Source organism: Vollenhovia emeryi, unplaced genomic scaffold (assembly GCF_000949405.1).
Source record: "Vollenhovia emeryi isolate VEMERY1.0 unplaced genomic scaffold, V.emery_V1.0 DF939177.1, whole genome shotgun sequence".
Lineage (NCBI taxonomy): Eukaryota > Metazoa > Arthropoda > Insecta > Hymenoptera > Formicidae > Vollenhovia > Vollenhovia emeryi.
The window spans coordinates 436,502-461,598 of NW_011967189.1; the positions used below are offsets into that span (position 1 = coordinate 436,502).

The following is a 25,097-nucleotide window of genomic DNA, read 5'->3' on the forward strand; positions in this document are numbered from 1 at the left end:
AGAATAAATTTGATTATCGCTCGCTAAGCTCGCGTCTAATATTCAATGGCTTCATTTAAATATGACGTCTCTCGTCCCCTTCCACGTCCCGGCTACTCGAATTTTCCCTCGCGCGCCTGGAAAATAGGCGACACCTTAATTACTGCCTTTCGTAACGAACCGCCGAGCGATTTATCGGACGGTAGCCCGGGATCGAGCGATCGTCGATCTTGGCTCGAGGCGACGTGGATCGGGCGCGATGTGGGTTACAGCCGACGAGCGCAAAGCGAGACGAGGTGAAATCAAGGCCCGTCGCACAAAAGCCGCCGCGCGCACCGAGCCGCAGCCCGCTGCAAGCAGCACGCGAAGACACGGCTCGATGTGCACACTACCGGGGACAATAATTACAACAAACTTTATAACGAACTTGGACATAGTACTCGCTCATCCGTCGCGAGTTTCCGCTGGCATCGACGTCGACGTTCTCCTTTGAACGACGACCGATTAAGGGGATCCTAAAGCCGTCTGTTTTATCGACATTCTTTGTTAGAAGTAATCTTTTAATTGGCTTTATAGAAATGCAAAACTCTTTCACAGAATTAAAGTACGTAGTAAACATTGTCGTCAAGTGTACCAAAAATCAGTAACATTTTTAATTTTTTTTCATTTTTGATATAAAGTCGACCAGCATAGTCTAGATTTTGCTGCGTACTTTAATTCCGTAAAAGAGTTTTGCCTTTCTATAAAGCCAATTAAAAGATTACTTCTAACAAAGAATGTCGATAAAACAGACGGCTTTAGGATCCCCTTAACGGCAGGTCGCGTGTGCCTCCTCTGTCTCTCTTTCTCTCGCTCTTTAATACGCGGCTATCAATGCTGTCACGATGTATGGATGCCCGTTTATCTTAGAACGACACGAAGAGATTTTATCACCAACTGTTTCGATAGTTTATCACTCCAGCATGATTTCAATGCTGTTTGAATCTGTAATCGTAGTATCTTTGACTATTGGAAAACGTTATCTATGAAATAACAATGGCAAGAGAAGATGTGACGCTGTAAATGGAAACTTCATAACTTTCGACGACAATTTTACAGGTACGAGCTTTTATGACATTTTCAAGTTTACTGTAAAGATAATTCTAGTTGTATAATATAAATCCTATGTTGCGTATCGCAATGTGTGGGTGTGTGTGAATAAAAAAATCTTGATATTATATAGATATGCGTGCGCACGCGCACGCGCGCTCTAATACTGAAATCGAAGGGTATATTTCCGAAAATATCTTTCTCCACTCTTCTCTTTTTTTCACGAAGGCACTTTGGATTATTGCTACGTTTAATGAATCGGAGATTAAATCGAACGCTCAAAAAGAAGAAAAACAAATACGCCGCAGTCAATATTCCGCTTTCTCGTTTCGCAGTTGGAATATTTTTTGCGCGCAATGGAACCTGCCCCCCCCCCCCCCCGAAATTCGTTCTCAAGCTGTCTCCTTAGCATATTCGATGTATATTTCATAACTTCATAAACCGAAGCAACGTTATACCGCGTGATAATATATTTCGCCGATTCCACCTGTCGAAGAATATCGGGAGAAAATCGCGGAAAATCTTTTATTAAAAATATCCTTCTGCATCGGGCCGTCTTCCCACGCTCGCAACGAAAATAATTTTCTTGACGATTAAGTAATATCATATTCAACTATATAGCTAGCACTTGAACGAGAGGACCTTCTCGTCCTTCTCGTCCCGTCGTCCGGCGATGCAACGTGCATCCCGCGCGAACGTCCAGGCTCGTCTCTAGCGCGCGACAGGAGTCGCGTCCTTTGTGGCACTGACATAATATACAACGCACGCCAATACAAGAAGACGTCACGCATTCCATCCGTGTAACGGCCAGCCGTTCGTAGAATCGTGACAGCGAGCCCTCCGTTCCTCGCAATTGGAACGACCCTGAACTCCTCCTCCGTCGTCGTCCGGTAACTCGACGACTTTCACCGCCACTTGGAGAGACCCCGAAGCCGGCCGGCCCGACCGAAAACGCCCGATCGCCTCTCGAGCTCTCATCGCCGACCCGAGAAACGTCCGTCCGATCCTCGTGCTCGATCTCCGAAGGACGCGAAACGCGAACTTGACACGTTCTTGTCACGGCAATTTTCTCTACGGCCTTCACGGCGGTTTCCCAGCTTGAAATGCTCCCCGAGAGCGCCCTCGTTGCCCATGGTTAATGAAGAGATATATCCAAACCGGTCGTTAATGACACGTTAGGTGACCAAGTAATATGTCGCAACAATAATCGCTAAGTATATTTTGATGATTATGGGGACCACTGGGGTGATAATTGGCAGGTCTGTAAGGTCCGATGAGTATATATTCGTGATTCGAAGGTCTGCCGGCCATTGTGATATCCCCATGGGAACATTTAAACCGTGGTTTCCAGTCTTCTTGTTCGCCTATAGAATAATCTTTATTTATATTGGACCAAGTCGTCGGAATTGTTAAGGATCACCGATATTTCTCTCGCAAAAATCCACTGTATCTGATATAGCGACTGCCCTTGGAGCGTTATCGTTTGCTTAACGGATCGATCGCGGTTGCCAGAGCGATCTCCTTTAATCCTCTCCGCGGCAAGCAACATACGGCCCGCGCGTATCCTTCTTCATTTCGCCTGCCGATCCTCCTTCCCCGACCGCAAGTCGATGACTAGTTTTAGATAAATCCGCATCAGAGTGACTTCAATAAAATCCAATTGGCGCCGAGCGAATTCCCCTGCCGTCCTCCCACGATGAGAATCTACGATGTCGCAGCAGCCTGCTGGCTTTAAGTCGCACTTGGCACATCACGGCAACGTCCCGTACCATTTCTCTCCTTCTTCCCCGCTGCCCCGCGCAAATCTAAATCGATCACCCCGGTCGAGCGGCCACCGGAAAATATCTAACGCGACCAAGTTTCGGGAGTCAACTCCGATCACGCGCGAACCTAATGGACGACGGTGGTTTTCTACTACGCGACGATGTCCATGTCGGACGAGGAGTTCGACGTGGTCACCGCAAGGCTGCCGAGGGTGTCCTCGTCGGTTAAGCCGTGGTGACAGCCAGTCGCAGGTGGGCTCAACGGTGGCAGGTGCGGCGACGACAGCATCGGGTCGCCGCCGTGCACGGGACCGCCGGTGTCGTCCTCCATGAGGTCCTCGAGATGCGACATGCTCAGACTCGTCGCCTCCTCCGTCACCGCCAGATCCGGTATCTACGGCAGAAAAACACCCGACGTCCTGTAAAACGAGCCGTCCTCGAGTATCAACTCGGACCTGGACGGGATGCGAGGCGTGACGGGAGAGGTGAGAGTTTCGGCGAGTATTTCCGGATACGAGATCCGCTGCATTTCACTAGTAATTACTTAGTATACATTTTACTAGTAGAATGTTAAATTTCAAAAAACTCGCACAAATCTTCGAAACACAAAATTATGAGAGTTTATGGAGGTGGGAACGGACACGCTTGGAGATCCTTTGTAAAAATAGGAATGTTTGGACGGGCGATTTTCCGTCAAAGTAGGACTGGACGTCAAGTCGTTACGATTCAAAACAGGAATGAATATGCGTTTATACTCGATCGTGTCCATCCGGTGGTTGATGATGTAGTGCGAGGGATATCGAATGTTTATTGCTATTTACATTGCTCGCATGATGAGATTCGTAGCAAAGTAGGAACAGCAGAGAGAGAAAACAGAGGGTGTTAGTCGAAAGCTGTTAGGTGAAAGAATGGTCTTCGAAGAACGAACAAAGTTCCGGGATCCTTTGATTAAACGATCAGTCTTAAAAATATTGCAAGATGTCTGGCAAACCAAAAAATCAATGTACAGGCAGAAGAACTGGAAAAAGCCAAGTGGGCCATTTTCTTTCGTCTTTCAATAATTTGAAAAATTATATATTCAGCGTTATCGAGGTTTAAACATCTCTACGTTATCCCTGTACACATTATCGGAGTAAGCTGATTGAAGCTGTTTCTCTGCCAGGCGCAGTTAACTCTGGCAACTTTGTGAAGTCACAGACGGGTCGGCTTACCAGAACCGGAATTAATTTCCAATCGCATTTCAGGCGCAAACGACTGTGATCCAATTTGCTTGCCGTTATATTACCGATGCAACTAATTCGTCGGATTACTTGTCGGTCTTCGCTACGTCGAATTTATATCAATTACGTACGACTAGATACGTTCGTATGCATCGCAAATAAAAGAAATTGCAGGACAAGTCGCGCGAGCACGAGGTTTTCTAAAGATTTCTACACGGAGAGAATTTTCTCTTAAAATTTAACTTGAAAATCATGTGGCATTTTGAAGAACTTTTTGAGAGGTTTTTAAATTTTACTATACACTTCATTAGTAATTGCTTAGTATACATTTTACTAGTAGAATGTTAAATTTAAAAAATTCACACAATTCTTCGAAATGCTATGTTGTCCTAAACGGAGAGAACTTTTCCTTAAAATTTATCCTGAAAACCATGTAATCGTGGAACAACATGACATTTTGAAGACCTTTATGAGTTTGTTGAAATTTTACCATACATTTCACTAGTAATTATTGTACATTAATTTTATTATTAAAATGTATGGTAAAATTTCAAAAAACTCTCATACAGTTCTTCAAAACGCCACACTCAAAAAATACCCTGCTGACGCAGGTAAATTTCCAAGTGTCGCGACAAAAATTTATCGCTCTCTTTTATCTCTGTTAGAAAATTGTTTGTAGCCTGCAAAATTTATAACAACAACATTCTAGTAATACCTTCTGGAAAGTTTAGGTTTCATGACTAAATATTAATCATTCACGTTGGATAAAACTGAATTTCAGTACCATAGAACAATCTTTGCAAGGAATATAACTCTTTATTTACCACAATCAAACGTTATAATGGATGGGCGGCACACAAAGGCTTTCTTCCTAACATTCGCCAACAGTTCAGATAGAAATTCAGTTTCTGTTATTCAAATCGATTAAATACAAAACATATGTGATTTTGCAGTATTGGCTATTCATTTATATGTCTCAGTACCTAGAAAATTGTTGCTGCAGTTGCAACATAATTTTTTTCAGTGCCTGTTGTCCCACGATCACAAGATTTGCGGGGTTAAATTCTAAGGGAAAATTCTCTCCGTGTACACATTGGTAATTCGTCATACAACAAAGACACTCGATTTTGCAGAAGGAGAAAAACCGTAGACGTTTCTATTAATTTTAATAAAGATTGCTCTGGTTTGGCGGTCACGATTTCACATTTGACGCGGTACTTCGCGAAGCTATCGCATGCACCTTTTTACATAACCGCCGCGTACTCGGCCGACGTGGAGGGCGTTAAATTTGCATGAAAAAATGCCGCAGCGTGCCGTTGCGCAACGCGGTTTCTGACGTTACAGCTCATTCGGCGATTATCCTTTGTCCCGACGTCGCCGTCGGAGCGGTGCGGCGTGTTCTTCTCGCGAAAATATACGCGCCGAGATGCAAGATAAAAGGTATAAGTCTCGCGTGAGGTAGCACGTACGATAAGGGGCCAGACGGGCGATAAGAACTGCGCTCTGCGGACGTACGCACGATGCACGGTGGTAAAGGTAAATATTTTGCACGACATTCAGGCGCGTGCGGATTTAACGTGTGCAATTACGTTTGCAATTATGCAATCTCGGAGCGAACGTTGCGCAAGTCCCTCGCGCATGGTGCGCCTTTTCTAGCAGACATCGTGAAATAAGAGCCGCTCCTTGCAAACTGTATCGTTTCGTCGAAACGGAAAGTAACAAATTGAGCAAGAAGCTCGAGTATAATTAGAGGCGATACAAACAGACTTAATAAATCAAGCGCGTGGATAATTCACGTAAATTTATTGCCCGACGGATTAGCGTGTATCAGCGCCAACTTGGAGACAATCTTTCGCGTTGTAAAAACTATATCTTATTTAAATATAATATATATATATTTCATCCCTATTTTTTTCTGAAAATAATTCGTCGTTATCTGGGGCGCATTTGTACGACATCGTTTACATTTCGTGCAAGATAAATCGAGGGACGAAATTAACGTTAAGCAAACCGGCGGTTAAGTGTCGCAGTAAAATTCCCCGTGCAATACGCGAGACACTTCCCTCGCCTCGGTCGGCACTCGTCGCGCGAATCGCGGAGCGGGACGTTATCAATGTTTAAATTTCTCTAACCGCGAGGAAGCTGCTTGTCAGACTACTTACGCTCCGACGGAACTTTATCTCGAACAATAATTCAACTGATCCCTCTCGCGGTACGTCATCTCGCGTCTCTCTCGTTATCTCCCGCGTCGCAGCGCGACTCCGAATATTTCCGAAAGCGCGACGAGTGGACGTAAATTACAACGTCCATGCACACGACAATCGTCCCCACCACGCGCCGGCATATATTGTATAAGACGAGCACAAGTGTTGCGTTCGCCGAAGGAACTCGAGGTGCGATATTAAAATGTAAAATTCAAACTCGTAAATGTGATTGTTAAAATCAAAGCAGAAATTAAGAGGAGCAAATTCGGTTTTTTGTTATACAGGGTGTTTCCTAAGTAATAGTCGAAAATGTAAGGGGACATACCATGGCTTATTCTATGAAGAAAATGTCCTATGAATGTATGTCCTAAAATGCTTCGTAAGTACTTAATATGTTTATGTGCACATTCCAGGTAGAATAATCTATAACTTATTGTTAGTCGAGTGAATAGATTTTTGTTAGGCCTACAAACTTAATTTCAATGATACCATGCTGTTCCCTGATTCAGTCCGATTTGTATATTACACAAATGTTTTCATGAATTGACAGTTCTCGGTGCAAAAAGTGTAAAAGGTGCAGAACCACTCCGGCATCCCCTCAAGAGGCCCGAATCTGTTGTCGTCGAAGCGCGGCACCGCGTCGGCGTCTTTATCGGGACTTGACGAGTTCTTAATCACATCACGAATCCGCGCACGTCGAACCTCGTATGTACGTACGTGCGCGACCTTATCTGGCCTACTAATTCAACGGTAACTTTTGCCGCGCGCATCTCGCGAGAATATCTCCGTCATCGGGCGTTCTAAAGACTAAAGAGCGATGACGACTATCTCTCGGGGACCCCGTACCTCCGGTCGAAGTTTGGGAGCGAAATTGAGGGGCAAAACGAACGAGAACGATTTGCGCGACAACCAGATCGCGATAAGCCGCAATTCATTATTCGGAACAATAATCCGCCGCCGATACAGAATTGCCAAATGGGGAAGTCCGTTGCTGTATGTTATATATATATATATATATATATATAAAATTAACATTTTGAATAACAAATAACGAGGCGACAAACAGTGTCCAGCTTTTTGAACGGAAGTTATAATATTCGCGATAATTATGCATAATGACTGAAATAAAATAATTAAATAAAATGTAATTATTAAAGAAAAAGTCCGTCTCTTCGCGGGGATTATTGCAATTATCATAAAACTATAAATTCACGCGTGCTAAAGTTAAAAATTTGCACGACGCTCGCGCGAGAGGCAGTAAATTATCGCGTTCGAGCGCGAACGAGAATTTCGAAAGGTGTCTACAAGACTCGCACAATGTCCCGCGGTCGCCTCGTCATCGAGAGATCGAACGGCGCTCGAGTGGTCGTCACCGAATGAAAGTCGCTCGAGGCGCGGAGAGAAAACGATACGTCAATTGTACGTAAATAAGAAAATATTTCTCATTATGCGAACACGAACGGCTTCGGATCGATCTCCGATTGCGTAATAAAACCGCCACTGTCAAACGACCTACCGCTCTCGTGCACGAGAATATCGATAAACGGGTGCGCGCGAAGGAAAGCGAACAGCTCCACTCGTCTCCGTCTCCCGCTGCTCGCTCAGAACAGATGCACGCATTATGAAACTAGTCTGGTGAACGAGCGGAAGGTTTATTCGGATCAAGGATCGGATCGATCGTTACGTCGATCGCTAACAGCGAAAACCAACCGCGCGACTGTCGCATTAAGATTAAATGACTCGCCGTTACGAAACTACACTTAATAAAACTGACCGAAATTAATCACAGGATTCGTACATTATCACGTTTCGAGAGTAAACCTTTCCTCGCCAAATAAGTAATAGCCTGCTTGTTAATTGCATATCAGAAATCGTTATATAATATGTAATAAAGAGAAGAAAAACGTAACACTTGCAAAGAAATGTGGTTAAAAGTGATTATGTAAAAGAGGATATGTGATACCTGTGGAAGAAAAAATTATGAAATATAAAATGCTGAATACGTGTTGTAACGTAACACTGGCGATGATTCATTGTTAAAAGATCGGGGAGCGGGCGATCAAGATCAAGTACGAGCGTGAATTATTACGGATACGGAAGTTAGATAAAACTTGCATGGCGGCTAGAATGATGCGACGATGTATATTCGTGGTAGCGGATGCAACGAGATGCGAACCGGATGAGAAGGGATTTTGTACCTTTCGATGCTCGAGTTTACTCCTCGAGAAGGTGTTGAGCATGGCGGAAGTGGACGCCCAGTTGAAGTCGGCCACCGGAAGACCGTGCGCCTTCGCCTGCAGCTCGAGCTCCTGCACGCGCAGCAGCAACCTGCGATTCTGATGCTCCAACTGTTTGTGCCTGAGCTCGCTCTGCTTCATCCTCGTGAGCTCATTCTTCAACAATTTTATGTACTCCACCGAAGACTTGAGAATCGTGCCCTTGTTCGGCCTGACGTCCCTCACGATCTCGTAATACCTGCAAGAGACAGGACCAGGCAATGTTATTTCGCGCTTCAGCCGCTGTAGATTTAACGCAAAACTGCCGTCTATTTTTAATTAACGCCAATCTGTGTGAGTAAATAAATAATTTTTGCTCAAAACACTTGGCCCAAGCGGCACCGAGGATTGGACGAGGTGATTGCGATTCCTCGGCATTAGTTGCATAGAGAACAGCGGTAAGAGAGAGATTCGTGAGCGCTGCGCTCACGTTTTCAATTTCCTCGCCTCCTCTCGACGCAAAAAGCTGGTGACGATCCCAGCGAAAGGGAGAGCGCCGGGAAAGGGCCGCTCGAAACCCCAGATTATTTCGTCAGAAACGTGTACCAGATAGGGTGTTTCGGGGGATTCCCAAAGTTCCTCAACCGACCGTAATACGACTGATATTACCGTCTCTCGGAGTCACCCCGCCGCTCCGAGGGCCGCCAGGAGATGGAATTCCGCGCGGGAGTTCGCGCGGAGTATCAGACGGACGGGGAGAAGGGCCGATATCTCGACGGGACGCGAGTAAGGAAATCCCGAAGAATCTCCATAACACGCGCCGCGCTCCCGCACTCTCTGGACCTTTTTTTCCCCTCTTTCCTCACGGCGCACGTCGTGTCTCTTGCGCCTCCGCGGATACGGCGATTTGTCGTTAGCCAGCAGAATTTTTCACAGCGACGCTCTCGAAAAATTCATGAGGAGCATTCCGCGTATGCAGACACGAGAAGCGAGAGATAGCATCTCGGGGGTGTCGCGCGCGCGCGCGCGAGACACCCGCGAAGATCCAGCGCGGACAATCTCACAACGCCAGAGAGAAAAATGCCCGGCAAGCTGCTTGCGAATGAAAACGTAAGAGTAAAAAAGAATTGAGGATTGCCAGGGAAAGTGCACGTATCTTCAGAAACATGCGGTCTTTGCCGGATGACATCGAGAGTGGCTTTGAAATTGTAGCGCACCGTGTCCTTTTGCACATTAAGGGGACCCTAAAGCTGTCTGTTTTATCGACATTCTTTGTTAGAAGTAATCTTTTAATTGACTTTATGGAAATGCAACTCTTTTACGAAATTTAAGTACGCAGTAAAATCTAGACTATGCTGGTCGACTTTATATAAAAAACGAGAAAATGGCGCCGCCATTTTGTTAAGAAAAAATTTATAAAAATTCTTTAACACTTTAATGTATAGAGAATAATAAGGATTAAACACATTTTCATTTATGTTTATTATATTCCTGAAAAAAATAACCGAAAAGTGGCTTCTTTTGGGGGACTCTAGAGTATTGTAACTCCTTAATTTCGAAAATTAATCGTTACGGAACACGTGTAGTGCGCGAATCGTATCCGAGTGTATCGAGAGCGATGGGAGAAAGTGTGTTAGATTGTATAAACACAAGTAGCATTTTTTCTCCAAAGCAAAACAATGCCGTTCGTGGAAGATCAATAACTCGTTCAAACAGAGATAAGATACAACTGATAAGGTAACAGATATTATCCGCGAGCTGTGTAATTCGCGCGATAATACAAATCAGTGTTTGTTATTAAGTTACAGCGCCTCGGAAAAATTAGATTGTCTTATCTCTCGCAGATTTGTCACTCCGATATGTCGTTAATCGCGCACTTCTTTGACAATGACTTCGATAGCTCACTTGCTTCGTCAGTCTCTGCGCAGTGACAAATATTCCAAGAGTTAGGAAAACTTTTAACGTGACGCGGGGCCGGCATGAAATTTTTCGCAACTACAGATTTGCCGTAAGTTCTTTCGCGATTTAAATGTTCGCGAGACTCGGGAACAACACTCACGGATTTTCGTCGTTATTCATGCTTTTTTTCTCGCTCACGCCGCGCCGTACGCGCGACCGTTGATTTACGGCGGAATCGTTTCGTCGATTTATCGCTCGAAAAATCGCGAGTTGCCGCCGTTCACGAGGAGGAGAGCGACGCCGAATGGAAAGCCTATTATAAGGTGGCATTCGTCATGTCCGGGCGACACATCCATCCTTCGTGGACTCCTCGGTGAATATCCCCTCGAGAGAAACCATAATCCTCCGCCGTATCCTGCGGGGAGACTGGAGGGATTGAACACGCATCGTATGACTATCGCATCCTTATTCGCGTAATCAAAAAGTTCTATCGGAATGATGCAAGAAAAGGAAGAAGACAACAGTCCACGCACTAATATATAGCCACACGAAGAGAATTTTCTCTTAAAATTTGCCCTGTTTAAAGACAATTTGTTTGATTTCAAAGACAGTCTGAAAAGATTGCCAATGCTCATGTTGCAATATTTTAATAATATAAATCTATGAAACATCTTTTCTTCAATGTCGATAGCGTTACGTACTTCAAGTTTCAACGAAGTAATATACCAAACACTAATCAAAACTGAGAAAAACAAAAGTATATTTCTTGCATCTTAAAAGCCTACGGTCACCTCATACCCCGGATTACCCAAAAAGTCTAGTTCTTGCAAAAAAAGATATTTAAATTAATTTAACAGAGCTGAAAGCGATGAAAGTATACAAGAAAATAAACCGGCGTCAAATTAACGAATTCTTTCCAACGCGTGAATATGATTTAGCTTCGAAATTTACACTCGTAAAACAATATCGAATAAAGCTGTAGAATACGTAACAATAAATTACAAAGCGGCAGAATTATAAATAATTAATAATTATCTATTATTTCACGCTTCGCGGTAAAATGGTCCGCGTTCTTGTGACGGCGCAAGCGCTCCCGCGATGCTGCTAATAATTTACATTGCCTCGGCAAAACTGTAATTAAATTCACGCGCGATCGCGGATCGCGAATGGGCGCGTCGCTGCATGACTCGCGAGATTTTGCGCCTGCCGAGCAAACTCCGAAACCAAACAGCCGCCGGTATATTGCATAAAGCATCACTTTTCCACGTGAGGCGTCGTCGTGTTCCCTATCCTGCAACAACTTCGCGACGAGCGAATTTGCGGCTATGCGGGTTCGCGTACTTCAATCCGAGCTTGCAAACTGCGTTTCCGCAAACACGCCTACTACACCGAAATTCGGCGTTTTATTAATTTTCCACGTTACTTAAGCGAGAGAGACAGATAGAGACAGAGAGAGAGAGAGGGGGGGAAAGCGCATATTTTTCCGCAGTTGGTGAATTGTTCATGGTGTACAGATTTGATGGGTTCAGCGGGAGTTCTGTTACCGTGTTTCCAAGTTAATGCGAGTTAATAATCCAATCCGCTGCACGCGGTTTCAACGAAACTAACGCGCGTTTCGCCAACTTGCCCCGCCGAATATAATTGGACCCGTCGTACGATTATCTTTCTAATCGACGAATTTTAACGCCAACTAGTTTTCCCATATTCTCGGCGTATAAATAGCTACGTGCGGCACAGTTGTTTAGCCTTAATTTCTCGCCGACACGAAAACGCAGCGCGTCAAATAAACGTTGAATATGTGTCAAAAATACGGGTCATTACTTAAGCTAACTGGAGAACCGTTTCAACGCTTACGTCGCTCGCAGATTCAATTACCGTTTCATTATTGTTAACGGGAGCACGCGACCGAATAGTTAAACATTCCGCGCTTCGTCGCAGACGGAGTGGCATCGCGGCGCCTCCTCCGCTCGCGAGTCGCGCGCGGTTTTCGTACATGCACGCACGTCGGAAACGAGTTTGCACGGCGAACAATAAACAGCCAAGTGCATCGACGGGTTTCTCCATCGCCCGCGTTAATGAGGAAGAACGTGAGGAGCGCGCGGGAGGGATGGCGGGGATTCCGGGCGTTTTGTAGGAAACGAGGACGATTCCGAAACTTGAACGCGAGACGAACGGAGGAGACGCCGCGAGACGGCGGAAGGGACGGGGAGAGAAATCTGTGCCGTGTTTGCCGGTGTCTTTAGAACCGGGGCTCTACTTCGTTATCACGGGCGCGCTATCGCGCCGAGTTTACCCGCGTTCCGCTTGATACCGTCCCCGGCCAAAGCCGAAACTAAAACCCCACAGGAGAAAGACGTTACCGAGAACGCGCCGAGGCACCCGCGGGAAGTTCTAACGCGCGTTATTACTGACGCGTCATTATTCGCCCTTCCTCGTTGGATATGATTAGCGCGAGCAGATTTTGTCGGTCGCGACTTTGAGACAAATAAAACGAGATTGCCGCGCGGTTCCCTCTGCGGGCGCAGCTATCTTTGTCGCGTGTACCATATCTGAAGTGCGAAATTTCATATTTCAAAGAATCACTAAAAAAAAAGTATAATTATACGAAGGGTAAATCGCAGAGTGCATTGCTAGGCATTTTTTGGACATTAGTGGATGGCTATTTGGCCTTTCTGCGGCATTATGAAGAATTTAAAAAGAAAAACAAGATAAAATAAGATATAATAAGATAAAGTCGAGGGGAAAACCGCTGACCAAAATCTTGTACACCAATGTCCATTAATGCCCAGTGGGCATTCCTTTATCTTATTATCTTATTTTATTTTACTTTATCTTTTTAATGCCCCAGCAAGGCCTAATGCCCAAACTAATGCCAAAAAATGCCTCGTAATGCCCAGCAATGCCGCAGATCTGTACACCACAATGCCCTCGGCGGTTTACCCCTCGGATAAAGTGATGTCCACTGGGCATTAACAGGCATTAGTGTACATGAGTTTGGTTAGCGTTTTATCTCTCGGATTTATAACATTTTACTTATTCCGTTTTGCAATAAAAGGATTATAAATGCTTCGTTGAATTACCTATAATCTTGATATATTTCTCTTGTATATTACGATTCATATCAAAGTTTTCCGAACAAACCCGCCTCCGTGAAGAAAGTTGTGCAATATTTACTACACGGTTGATGGATTCCTATATCACTCGCGACAGGCCGCAAGCGTTATCACGCGTTTGCAGCAACTGCACGCCATTGTCTTATCGGTGTAATGAGCGTCATTAGATAAGAGACGCTCGCGAATTCAGGACGTATGTGCGTACTAATGTCGCACGCGATGCACAGATGCGCGGACAATGCGACCCGAGTGTGCGCGCGAGGCCGGAATGTCAATCGGAAAATTTAAAATGCGCGCTAAATGCAATTACAGAGAGGCATTGAAACGAGTATAAATTATCGCTGACAAACACGATCGAGGTAAAGCCGCGTTAATTCAACTTTCATCTCGTCAGCCCCAAATATCGGGGGAGAAATTCGAGACGTGGAACACATTAATCCCGAAGCGTGCACTCGTTATCGCGTTTATCAGTGACGTGTCGAAAAATATGACGGGAATATGACGGCAGATAAAGAACGCGCCCCGGCCTGCACGCTTCTCCTTCATCGGATGTAGATAACGTAAATTACGATGCGGTAAATCAATAGTTACGAATAACAACAAACTTTGCGTCTCCCTTGGCGCGGCAGTGAAAATTGTCGACGAAAATCAAGAATTCACGCTTCAAGCGAAGCATTTTCTCCCGGTAAGAGCCAGTTGCGCTGTTTCCAGCGTCTCCGTCGATTTTCATTCCGTTTTAAGTTTTAGTTAATCGAAATTATAACTTTAGTTTGAAATTATCGACACGATTAAATTTAATTTTAAACAATCATACGATTTTTATATACTTTTAGCCGCGAATCAAAGACAATATTTGTACACTGAAAAAAAATCTGATAGATTCAACCAGTCGTCTGTTAGAAAATGGACGAATCAGAATTTCTTTAGGATTTACCAGATGTGTAGTGAGGTCTAGCAAACTTCTAGTTATGAAATATCTTTCATGGTAAATCCTAAAGGAATTCTGATTCGTCCATTTTCTAACAGACGACTGGTTGAATCTATCAGATTCTTTTTCGGTGTATCGTTGCGTAAAGGTTTCTTCAACGGGGTCGAACGTTACTCGCAGTTAACCACGAACCTAATTCGCACGGATCTCTCCACGGTTTTTCGAGGATCGATATTCGAAGAAACGCGCGCGAGAGAAGAGGCCACCGAACCCGAAAGGCGGAGTTTTTAAGTTTGTCCGCCGTTGACACAGACAAATGGATCGATCGTCGGATTGATAAATGAACAACGGACCCCGCTCGGCTATTCTATGCAAAAGGGTCGCTCGTTAGTACGTCCGTCGTGCGTCGAAGAAGTCTCGGGGAAGATTCGTGTCAGGGATCGTGTCCGAAACAGGTCAGACATGAACCGATCGTCGCTGTGGAAACCCGGAAAAATAACGGCAGAGGTAATAAACGTCTCCCGCATTACAGGCGCGTGAGCGAGAAACATTTCCACTCGAAATACGCACTCGAAATAATTTATGACGCATCTTCCGCGTAAAAGTCATTGAAATTTTTATGCGGAATTTGCGAGTTAATTATCAATGGAATGTACATACATTTTAGAGCAGCTTCAGTAAATTCTATTTGTCGATCGTACGTCGTGGCTGGTATTATTATCTGCAAAGAGCGACGTGTCGATGGGATTTGGCAAGCTGAATATTTTACAGCTGAATAAATGTCTCTTAACATAAACGTCAAACAATAAGGCTCTTTACGATGCTAGAACTCGATGGCAGATAATTAAACACAATGAATAACTGTATGTTAAAACTTGTCTCCTGTCGCGATAAAACTATACCATTGTATAAAAAAAATGGAGCGTCACGATTACGTGACACACCATTAAACATTAAAATACCATACATTTATTTCAACGCTAGTGGACATTTGTGGTTTGAGCAAAATATTCAGAAATAATTGTATAATAAAGTTCATTTTCTCGCTTCAAAAGAGTATACCAATTATTCATTACTTCTTTAATTTAAACGTTCAACGAAAATTTTTTCGAGTTTTGCGAAAGAATGGAATCCATAAAAAAATTAATTTGATTAAGCACCAGATGTTGGACACGAGAGTGCGTACGTCTGGCGTTGTCGGGACACGCGGTAACGCGAGGAATAAACAAACTGATCTCTTTTAATCTCGTCCCCTTGTATTTCCGGCTCGCAGCATCGCTCTTCCCCCCGCATTTGCCCTCATTCGCCGGGTTTGAAGGACATCCTAAACGAGAAAGCGTGGCGCTTTGCACGGTAGGGAGGACAGGAAACAAAGCTGAAGTGAAGGAAGGAAGAGCGAGCAGCCGTGGAGGGCCAGCGAGGGAGGAAGAAACGCGAAGGAGAGAAGAGTGCAAGAGGCGAAGAATGGACTTCCGGTGAAAGCCTCTCGTCTCGAGCACCTGACCTGGACTAACTCGTCGTAAAGGGTCACGAACAGGAAATAATGGTCCGTGGGGAATGTGCAAAAGGCAAAGGCAAAGAATAAGAAGACTGCGAAAAACGGAGGTGGCGAGAAGGGGACGAGAGAGGGGCGAGCGTGTGACGTGAGACAAGGAGGAGGCGAAGAGGAAGGAGAAGCTGCGAAAGAAAAGAGATTCGTACTCACGGGTCATTGGTCTTGGGCAGGAGAGTGCCGAGCTCCTTGATCCTGTCGTTGATGTTGAAACGCCGCCGTCGTTCAACTGAAAACGGAAATTGTGCACATCAATCATGGCTCGGTCGCGACAGATGAGATAGATAGATAGAGCGTGCCGTCTGTTAATTCGCCTGCTAAATAGCGCGATCGAATCGGCGCGCGCCGTCCTCGCACGGCGATTCTGAACGATTCCATTCTTTTATCGGGACGCATTCGCCTTTGTGCCTATTAGGGCGAGTTTCACAAACGTCGGTTAACTGCTAACCGAAGGTTAATTGATCCTCCGTCTCTTCTTAAATAACAAGATGGAAAAAGATAGGCAGTCGACTGAACTCTAGTTAACAGTTAACCGACGTTTGTGAAACCGGCCCTTAAAGGATTAGCCTGACGGTTACTGTATTATTATCGGGTGAGAAATCCTATCGAACCGAGAATGCTAATCGACAAACGCGGCAATTGTCAAGCTTGAAAATACGTATATATAAATCTGTCAAATAATAAATATTTTGTATAATACGCACAAAGAAACTTGGACTCTTTTTCTGTTTACATCCCCAGAAGAGAGAGAGAAGGTGTAGATTTCAACAGTATTATCTTAGGCGCTAAGTCCTCTAGATCTATCTACAGACTATTACAATATTCTCCTCGAGTTTACAACCACTTGACACGATTGGAAGCAAACTTGGATCGTTCGATCGTAATAAATTACATCGTTCTGAACAGGCGTGCGAATTGTCGAGGGTCGAATCGCCTTGTCCCCCGGTATACCCGAGGTATCGTCGTCCCGTATCGAAGTTATTCGGGAAAGCATATCGCGCTTTCCGGAGGATATAGCATATCTCCCCTGCGGAAAAGACTACGAACCGGATCGCCCTATCGCTGGCACGTGACCCTGTACCCGATCGATTATTCCGGCCAGGTATCTCTCGAACGGCGGTGCAAGAGGTCAAGCCGCGTGGCTCGCTATCGGTGAGAGCAGCTTCGATATCGCGATCGCGAGGGGGATAAGCTGCCACCGGAAAAGTAAATTTGTCAAAGTGCGTATCGTACAGAGACATCGCTTGCCACCGATGGCGAAAACGACGCAATTACGTCGAAATTATATCGATAAAATGAGAGATACGGGACGGTCGATTAATTTACTTCCGCGCTTTCCGTTCGTTATGCCGTGGATCGAAAGTAGATGTTATCTCCACCGAAAGTAATCGATTCCGGATGCGATAAGGATCGGAAGTAGGAATGGAAGATAAACAAAGAATTTTATTTCCTGGTAGTAAATCGCAAATAATATATAAGATAATGTGAGATAATGTAAGATAATATAAGATAATACATTTTTTTCACTTGTAATAATATTCTACAAGTGAATCAATAAATTGAATTCTTCTTCTGATTCTCTTATCTGTCTTTTCTTTGCTAAGAATAAGATATAACTTTTTTTTTCTGAAGAGTATAAGAAATTATAGCTAGAACTTTAATTCTGGAACTGTGAATTTTGGTCTATATATGAAAGAGAGAAAACGGTGGATTAAAAGACTTCTCCGAAATAAAATTTTCAAGATACAAGCGAGGAAACACGCCGACTTTGTGGAAGTCAAATATAGTTAAAGGAAAATCGGTCCCAAATAAGGTCTACATCCAGTTCTGGAGCGCTTCAAAGTGCACGACAGGTCATGTAGTCCACGTCACGCCAAACTAAATTCTACAAATTGCTGATTCATACAGAGAACAAATATTTGTAAATAGCGCGGTGGAACGGGGCTATAAAGGGCAAGATGCGAAATCGAGGAGATTCGTCGCACGCGCAAAGAGATGAAGGAGCAGCCTTGAAAACTTCGAGGAAGTTGTAACTTCCTTTTTCGAATTTGTCTCACCTCAGGAGAGAAAGAGAGAGAGAGAGGGGGGGGGGACTGGGAGAGAGAACGACTGAACATTAACGGGAGAGAGTCTCTTCTAATCCAGCTAATTAGATTACGATGGCCCATTCGGAAGGGCGTGAGGCAGACTGAAAAATCGACGAGAATGGGCGCGGGACAAATGGAACGAAGATCGAACCTACCCGATTCTGTCGGAAAGATGCGCGAACCTGTGCTTTTCACTTGGAATCGAGAGGTACGCCTTCCTAATCGGCGACGACGAGTCTCATCAATCAGCTAAAACCCCGGTTTCCGGTAGGAAGGAATTATCCACGAAATACGGGTAAAGATTAGAGAAAAGCCTCTCGTCAGCCTGGGCTCTCTTTCTGCGAAAGAAAATGCAAACTCGCCCTCCAGCGAGCATTAGGAAACGCTGCGCAGAAAAGAAGAATGTTCTTCTTTTGAAAATATGTTTGGTTTCAACGTGACAATCTTGCGTTAAAGGAAGATAAACTTACTTGAATGAAACAATTTTATATTCAATCGAGAGAACAATATGTGCTTATGAATTAAGAAAAATTTTCTGGAAAGGAAACGATATTGGATGAAAAAATAACATATTTTCAAATCGAAGATTATAATGAGTAAAATGATTTTGTTGATAAAATAATTACATGTATTCTCGAGGTGACAATTATAGTATTTAAATAAAATGTAATATTCTTGCGTACATACAAAACAACGAACGCGTTAATTTGAGTATATAAGAATTGATCTGAAACTTATTTTTTCTTGTTTGCGCGGAGATAACGATTTGCTTTTTGCTTTACAATTATAGAGAACATCGGGATTTTGCGAAATTTCGCGTGTATTTTAGCTTATATTTTTTCAACGAACATAAACAACATATGCCAATCTGTTTACTGGATTTATTAGAATCAACTGTTCCTTGAAAAAAAATTTAATTTCTGTTCAGTTTGCAGGAAGATCTGAGGCTTCGCGAACGTACAATCTGAAACGCAACCGCTTGATCACTGAATGAAACGGATTAGCGGAAGGTGTAATTAAAGAGAGAGGACGAAAGGATTAAACAAATTAGTAAAAGGAAAAATACATTTGCAAATTGACTCATGCTGCATGCATATCGAGCGCGCGGAAAAAGACTCTCATCGATAAGCACTTCTTTTGTCTCACCGCGTGTGGCGCACGTAGAACGCCGTGCAATCGACAAAGCACCTCGCGGGGACGTAGAATAGTAGTCGATAAGTGGCGAGACAAAGAGGGGGCGAATTAGCGACGCGACAGCGCGACTATTTTTACAGAATTCCTATTTTATTTCCGATGTCCCCGCGTGCTCTGCGGTCGTTATTTCTCCATTCTCTCTTACAAACTCGATCCCGATTCCTCCGTTCCGTGCCGTCCCAGCCAACTGGACTTTCATTACGCCGGCGATTGTTTTTCGAAAATTGGATGCTCCGGTACCTCCCGATACGACCCTCGGCACCGCCCCCGATTTCCGCTTGTTTCGCTCGCGAGCGCCGTGCCATTTTTTACAATTTTAGCGACGCCTTAATTGCGAGAGACAACGGCGAAGTAGAGCCGTGGGGAAAAAACGGCGGATTACAATCTCGAAAACGATGCGTACAGTAGATTAAACAATACCCATAATGACGCAATTTTTTCATTAAATCGAATTGCTGCTTCATTAAATCAACTTTAGTATGCATTGTGTCAATAACATATGACGTTTCTATGCATTGCGCAGTACAAATTTTTTCTGGGCAAAAACTGCTGGATTACGTAATAAATTACAAATCTTCTATTCCTCCCCCTCCCCGCCGACACATTTACAGAGCAAACTACACGGAGAGGATTTTCTCTTAAAATTTATCCTGAAAATCATATGATTGTGGGACAACGTGGCATTCCGAAGAATTGTGTGAGTTTTTTGAAATTTTATATTCTACTAGTAAAATATTGTATATACTAAGTAATTACTAGTGAAACGTATGGTAAAATTTCAATAAACTCTCATAAAGTCTTCAAAATGCCATATTGTTCCATGATTGATGACATGGTTTTCAAGGTAAATTTTAAGAAAAAATTCTCTCCGTCTAGGATTATATTAAGGTAGAAATCTTTTGTCCAAGGGCCGGTTTTCCCAATCTCTTGGTGAGCTAACTAATAGTTAAATTATATCCCCATCTTTGTCTAATTTGAAGGAAAAACAAAGACATATATAAATTAACTGTCGGTTAACTTACCAAGAAATTGGAACAACCGGTCTTTAAACATGTCTTTCGTATTTTCTACCACTTGAACGACATACGTTTGAAAATACAAAGACAGCAGATTTTTTCGTCGGAACATTTTATTTAAAAAAAAAACACATGTCTCCTATTTCGGTATGTACCACACACTCAAAACTCATAAAAATCAGGAAAAGAATGGTTGTGTACATTTCCCTGTAAAATTGCAAATCGAGATGCAATAAAGTGTGTTTCAAAATATGTATTTCCGCGTGCCGCTCGAAAAAATTCGCGCATCCAGGCAAGTTTTATTGTACCGCGCCGGAAAGCGAGGCGAGATAATTGAGGCTCGCTGATTACTTGGTCAAATTTACGGGATCGCCGTGGACACTCGCGCGGACACAAGCGCGCGATTCGGTGCGTAACGTGTATTGCATCGTAAAACAGAAGCCGGCGGCGGCCCGGTAAAAGCGTGGCTTCGAATTGTTCGAATACCGCCGCCCGAAAATTGTTTAGTCGCTTGTTACGCGCGCCTCGTAGGGGATAATCCATTTCGTCACCTTAATGAGAGAACCGCGACCCTATTGATTTTCGACGTTTAATACTTTTCCGCACAATTGATCGTGTTTTTGCTGGGTGTGTCCCTTAAAATTATTCAATTTATAAACTGCACGTGTGAATATTTTTAAAGAGCTTTACGCGCATCAAATTAAAAATACGTTATTCTGAGACGAACGTGTGTATGTGGAATATTATCATCGTATTAAAAAGTTTCAAACCACGTGCGCTTCTGTCTTGCAGTGTCGGCCAAGATTGTATCACCTTTCGATTTTCTTTTTGGCATAACTAGTTTTAAAGTGCACGAATGAAAACTTCGAAGATTATGGTGAATTTTGTCGAATTTCATTACACTTCGTGTACAAGATGCGCCTATTATCAGGTGTCTACTGTGAAATTTTGAGCACGTTCGATGCGCTTTGACGAAAGTTCTGCTCACACGGAAAGAATTTTCTCTTAAACCTTATCCCGAAAATTATACGATCATGGTACAACATGACATTATGAAGAACTCTATGAGAGTTTTCTGAAATTTCACCATACATTTTACTAGTAAAATAAACACTAACAAAATTATTAGTGAAATGTATGGTAACATTTCAAAAAACTCTCGTAAAATTCTTCGAAATGCCGCGTTGTCCCACGATTTGCGGGATAAATTTTAAAAGAAACTTCTCTCCGTGCGGAAAACCTAAAGGTGATGTAATTTTGGCCGGTACTGCAGCTCTTTTATCATAAAATTTAGCAGTTGAGGGGACGCTGGAGCGACGGCAAATACCGACATGCAGTGTGACACGGTTTAATAAGCGTTACAAATTCAGAAAAACCGGCTTGATAATGAGAATGTTTTCATTAAATTCACACCGATAATACGCCAAGCTATTTTCGGCTCGTTGCCATTGTTTGTATTAACAAACAGCAGCCGGACACTAGTTAATTGGCAACATTTGTGATAATAATAGGCGGCCACTGCGCGGGGCACGGTGATACTTTTTCCATTGTCATTTAAATAGACTTACGTCACAGATGTATTGACATAAGTGTAGTAAATGCCGGTAATAATAACGCTGTCACGGTACCGCCGATTGCTACCATTGAGGTGTAAATTGCACAGTGGCGCTTATCAATTATTTCTACACGAGCAAACAAGCACCTGCTTGCAGCTACCTACCGATCGAATGATAATTCAAAACGACGTTATGCGAAGACGGAAGATTAAAATGTCAAACCGAGGGGGAAACCGCTGACTAAAATTTTGTACACCAGTGCCCACCAATGCCCAGTGGGCATTACTTCATCTTCTTATCTTATTTTATCTTAATAATACCCCAGCAAGACCTAATGCCCAAACTATAATGCCCAAAAAATGCCTGGTAATGCCTAGTAATACCCAGTAATGCCGCAAATCTGTACACCACAATGCCCTCACTGATTTCCTCCTCGTGTCAAACCTTGGGGTCAATTCTGTATCTTGTAATGAGAATGTTTTCAGTGAAAATGCTAAAAGTGAGCGGCTTTGTCTCTTTCCAAGGGAACGATTAAACTTTCAATTTTCAGCGTAAGATACAGAATTGATTCATTTATTACAGAATTGATTCATTTATTACAGAAGCCTACATGCCTAGGGTCCAAGATCAACCTCGAGCATAAAACCCTCGACGAAATATAGAACATAACATATTCATTCACGTAATGTACCGCTAATAATAATTTCGCAGACTTGAGAAACCGACATCAAAACTTATATACCTACATATATTATTAACTGTTCGATTATAGTTCACTAAATTTCCGTGTAAGATTCAATTGAAAAAAATTTTTAATAAACGTTTTAAGGATGCAAGGTGTAATCATAAATCGTGTTGAAAAGCTAACATTTTGAAAAATTACGAAACAGCTTAATGAAAAGATTAATATTAAAAAAATGCGGCACGTGAATTTTTTGCAACCTAATCGAGGTGAGTGGTTATCGACTTACTCATATTGTGGTTGTCCTTTTTCTGCCGATCTTTAGCGAGAGCATGAATCTCTGCCTCGGTGAGTAAGAGAGGTTCCGGTTTAATTTGAAGCTCCGGTATATTCGTGAGACTTCCGGCTTGGCCGTCCTTCAGTCCGTCGCCCAAGGAACCAGCCTCGAACGACAGGATGTCGTCCAGGAGGTCCTCAGCCTGCAATCAGGAAAGAAACAAACCGTTGTTTGAATAACGTCAAATGTGCGCAGATAAAACAAATAATGTATTTCGTGAACTTTTTATGTAAATAATTCCGTAATAATTCAGGAAAGGTATCGAATGTGTGGCAGGTGTCGCGGTATCGCAAATCACCGTGTAGCGTCGCGCAAAATTGATGCGAATACAAAGAGAGGAACGGAAGGAGAAATATCGGAATCACGCACATTAAAAATTAAATTCGCCATTGATAGAAGAAGCGATCCCCGAGGGGCCAATATGATTTATTATCGTTCCGCATCCCGCGGATCTCGACGACTATCGTGAATGACAAAAACTACATTATGCAATCTATGCGAAACGACGCGCTTTTACGCGAGCATTCGGTGATAAAGCGAACTCGTCGCCACCCTCGTGCGACAACATCACCGGGACTCACTCGGCGGTTAATGCAATTTTTCCCCGGGACGGGGGGATCTTACGATCGACGCAAATGATCGTTCTTCACGAAGGGCAAGGGAGCGAGACGCCGAAGGAGGAAGGAATTCAAAGGGAGCGAATGGAACGAGAGGTGTGCGCATCGTTAATAATTCCCGGGGGCGCGATCGACATCGTTCGCTAAATCACCCTTTCACGCCTTAAAGACTTGTTGTCTTCGGCGCGCAAAGCTCTCCGCGCGATATATCGACCGTGATGCTATTCACGGGGCTCTCGATAAAGTAATTCACGCGTCAACCTGGCCGCAGCCGCCGCCGCCGCCGCGAAATCAAACTCACTGAAAGAAGAAAGAAATCTCGCTATCATAGCTAATCATGGTTTGCAAAAATATGTTGCTACCGTAACTATAAATTTCTAAACCATAGCAAGCAGTTTGCTGTCGCACCCAATACAATAGGCACAGTAGCAAAATATTTAACTATCGCAACTAAACAGCTGTCCGTATTTTACAACTGAAATTTAGTAACCACATGCAGTGTTAGCTACATTTTTTTCGTGGCTCCTTTCCCCTTTTCTCTCTTCCCTCGCTTATAGGCATTTATTCGCCGCGGCTCCTTTCCACGTCCGTTTCGTTCCGCACGCGGCGATATTCCGCCTCGACGACGCCGATCATCCGTCGCGAGACGTGATTTGATAAAACAAAACGCGACGTGCCTCGTAGCGATAAATCCCAGCCGGGATTCAGCGGAAAGAACGGATTTTTTTTTCACGCGATTATCGGCAAAACGTATCTCGTTGTAAATTAAAGATTGCGCAAAGTGTTGTGGCGATTTGCGTGATAAGAACAAAGCGCAAGGCGCGCATCGCGGGGAAGAAGATACGCTGAATGAATGCCACGCTGCCTTCATTCACAACAAGATTAAAATTCAATTTCCCGACGATCATTGATAATTTGCATCTTTTCCCTAGGCGGCCGCGATAGAGTATGAACAATCAAATGTTTTGTCGATTTCCTCAACTATCCTCTGTGAACGATCGAGAGCACGATATTTAGATATACTTAAAAAATAAAAGAACATTTCTGTATCGCTTATGGCCGGGACAGGGGAATCGGTGCGATACAACGAACTACTCGTACAAATAGGACATTACAATTTCCCAAGTTTCCAGTCACTTCACACACAATCCTAGCAGAAAGATAAATATCTTCTGGAGAACATCGTCCTCAGAGCCGTAAAAGAATTAAATTGTACGACTGTCGAAGCTCCGCAAGATGCGAGTCTCGGGGCGGACTCGCTTCGCCGATTCGCGCCGATGCATGTGCACCGCGACTGCTGATGCGGCGCGTACGTGTGTGACGTTACGTAAACATTACGTAAACAATAATAGGCGAGCTCTGTGCCGGCCTGCGGAACAACGTTTCGACGCCGACTGTTGCCGCCAACCAACGGGAGATGAATCGAGTTACCTCTCGGTCCGACGGACGCGCTTTGACGCGAGCGAACCGACAAAAGCAATGCGCCGTGGCTGCGAGCGAGAAACACGTTAATTGTATAATGGCCTGAATGTACCGACTGGTGTACAGGGTATCACCAAAGTCGCGCATTTTCCGCGGTAGACACCAGAGTTTCAAATTGAGACGATTGTCCCGATGTCGACGCATGTCCGAGAACGGCTCGGAA

At 43.8% G+C, this 25,097-nt stretch overlaps 1 protein-coding gene across 2 annotated transcripts in view; it reads right to left on the reverse strand.

Annotated features, from left to right (window-relative positions):
- Nucleotides 1–779: 779 nt before the first annotated feature.
- LOC105563344 (microphthalmia-associated transcription factor) overlaps nucleotides 780–25,097 on the reverse strand; it is a 79,738-nt gene continuing 55,420 nt past the window's right edge. For both annotated transcript variants that reach the window (XM_012014860.1, XM_012014859.1), the window contains exons 4-7: nucleotides 22,788–22,977; nucleotides 16,117–16,192; nucleotides 8,454–8,730; nucleotides 780–3,225 (exon numbers count right to left, since the gene is read on the reverse strand). In XM_012014860.1, coding sequence (XP_011870250.1) covers nucleotides 2,983–3,225; nucleotides 8,454–8,730; nucleotides 16,117–16,192; nucleotides 22,788–22,977 — 786 coding nt within the window. In that variant the 3' untranslated portion in view covers nucleotides 780–2,982. The remainder of the gene's footprint in view (nucleotides 3,226–8,453; nucleotides 8,731–16,116; nucleotides 16,193–22,787; nucleotides 22,978–25,097) is intronic.